Source organism: Pygoscelis adeliae, unplaced genomic scaffold (assembly GCF_000699105.1).
Source record: "Pygoscelis adeliae isolate BGI_AS28 unplaced genomic scaffold, ASM69910v1 Scaffold223, whole genome shotgun sequence".
Lineage (NCBI taxonomy): Eukaryota > Metazoa > Chordata > Aves > Sphenisciformes > Spheniscidae > Pygoscelis > Pygoscelis adeliae.
This window is the reverse complement of record NW_008824543.1, coordinates 1,796,624-1,798,894: the sequence shown is the minus strand read 5'-3', so window position 1 is coordinate 1,798,894 and position 2,271 is coordinate 1,796,624. Positions and strand designations below refer to the sequence as shown.

Below are 2,271 nucleotides of genomic sequence, written 5' to 3'. Positions count from 1 at the left end.
CCCGTTGTCTCCTGCCGCGGCGCCGGTGCCTCCGGGGTTAAAGCGGGGCCGCCGAGCGGGACGATGCAGCCGGGCTGGGTTTCCCTCGTCCCCCCGAGCTGGGGGGTTCCCGCCCCTCCCGGGCACGCCTGACCCCCAGCCCCGCTGCCGGCAGCAGCTGCGCTGCTTTCGCTGTGCCCCTGCGGTCGCTTAGAGCGGCGTAGCCGAAGTAAATCGTGTTATGACCGCTTTTCCCTTAGTCATGTTGTTTTCAACGTATATACTAGTCCGACCCGCTGTAGAGATTGCCGGTGGGCTTTTTTTGTTTTCTTTTGGTAAACAAATACTTTCTGTTTTCCCTGTGTAGGCCAGTACAATGGTGGCGGTTGGCCTGACTATAGCGGCAGCTGGATTTGCAGGTTTGTAGGTGGTGGGAGGACACTGACCAGTTGTACTTGCCATTGCCCGCCTCAGTACTGATGAATTTTAAGGTAGTTTAATAGCTGATACAGGACACTTTTGGGAGAGCCTGTATCGAGAAACATGGCTGTAATTAAACAAAAGATCAAAGTTCTTACTTTGTTATGTCCCCAAAATGTTTATTCCACTTTCTAATCCACAAGTTACCAGTTGCACTGAACTGCTGAATCTTTATGAAACTTTATACTTGGTCTTGTTCAACACTGATTTCTTTTAAGGTCGCTATGCACTAAAAGCTGTGAAGCAAATGGAGCCACAAGTAAAACAAGCACTTCAGAATCTACCAAAACCTGTAAGCTTTTGTTTTATTAGTAGCATTTTTTTTATTTAAAAGTTTACTTGGTAAAATAACTACAGGCTGTTGTCTCTGTATAAGCATTGCTGTATTTTCTTCTAATACTAAGCATAACTTTGTCAGTAATAACAATCTCGGCGATTCTGGTGGTGGTTGACTAATAGAGAACTTGTTTTGGCAAGTTTAAGTACTTATTTAAATAGTGATACTCTACTTCAACTGAATTTCTTATTGCAAGCGCAAAAGAAGCTTTGCAGTATTCTTACAGACTAAAAGCTTAGCAGCTACTAAAGCAATAGTTGTTTTAACTGATAAAAATTAGTGTTTTTTTAAACTAACACGTTTTCTCTTTCAGGCCTTCAGTGGTTATTACAGAGGTGGATTTGAACCCAAAATGACTAAACGAGAAGCAGCTTTAATACTAGGAGTGAGGTAAAAGGAAATTTATTAGAAATGAAAGGTAAAAAGGAGGCTACGGTGTTGCCTAGTTGCTGGCCTGGTTTGTAAAGGACATAATTCTCAGTGCTTAAGACTGTCCTATGCCCAGCTTCCCCTGGGAATGCCACTGCCAAGTCAGGAAGTAGGAAGCAGCCTTTCAGGATTTTCTGTACTTATTTGGAATTCTTTGCTGCATGTTAGCTTGCTTAAAGCTAACTCTAGCTGGACTTTCATGCGTCTGCAAATCCCTAGCACATTCAAAAGCCACGTACAGGTCCAGGTAAATATACCATTTTCAAGAAGCTTTGGGGTTTACGCGGTATGGGGAACACGGTTGTGCCGTTTGCTTGTGGTTCCTGTCACTGCTGGTGAATTTCAGATAGATGCAGTGTGAAGGTGCTGCAAACCCAATTCTTGGATGTAGAGTAAATTCATCACTTCTAGAAAATGTTAGATATGAGTATGGTGACTGTCCCTGCCAAAACTTAAAGAGACTTAAGACCAAATACACAGATTTATCTAGTAAGATACAGAATAGGAACCATTTCTGTTTGAAGGCAACTTCCAACTGTGAATTTTGTATACAGACAGGTTGTTGTTTGGCTTTTTTAAATAAATCGAGAGCAAATTTTATTTTTTTCCCCCAGACTTTAGGAAGTTGTCCCAGTAAAAATGTTACAACATAGTTCTGTTTTCAACCATGTGAATGTCCCCCACCATGTTAGGCTGCTATAGCTTGTCTTCTTCAGGATACAGTATTTTGGAAAAACCTTAGAAACCCTCTCCAGGACTTACATGCTTTCTTTTACATTACTTTCTTTTCCTATCAGTGATAGGAAAAGAAAAACATACATGTAAGCCAAAGAGCTTATGGATAAGACAGAGTGCTTGCTTGTTCTAAAGATCTGGGGCATTTTATGAGGTTCTCTTAAGTCAGTTTTTCTCTCTCTTTTAAAGCCCTACAGCCAACAGAAGTAAAATTCGAGAAGCCCATAGACGGATCATGCTTCTGAATCATCCAGATAAAGGTAAGTAAATGAAGTCACATTGATTAATTAATACATGCTTTTAACAGAGCT

The 2,271-nt window shown here is 41.6% G+C and overlaps 1 protein-coding gene across 1 annotated transcript in view; it reads left to right on the top strand.

Annotated features, from left to right (window-relative positions):
* The first annotated feature begins 349 nt into the window (after positions 1–349).
* DNAJC19 (DnaJ (Hsp40) homolog, subfamily C, member 19) overlaps positions 350–2,271 on the top strand; it is a 5,228-nt gene continuing 3,306 nt past the window's right edge. The window contains exons 1-4 of the mRNA XM_009321716.1: positions 350–398; positions 678–751; positions 1,110–1,186; positions 2,150–2,220. Coding sequence (XP_009319991.1) covers positions 356–398; positions 678–751; positions 1,110–1,186; positions 2,150–2,220 — 265 coding nt within the window. The 5' untranslated portion in view covers positions 350–355. The remainder of the gene's footprint in view (positions 399–677; positions 752–1,109; positions 1,187–2,149; positions 2,221–2,271) is intronic.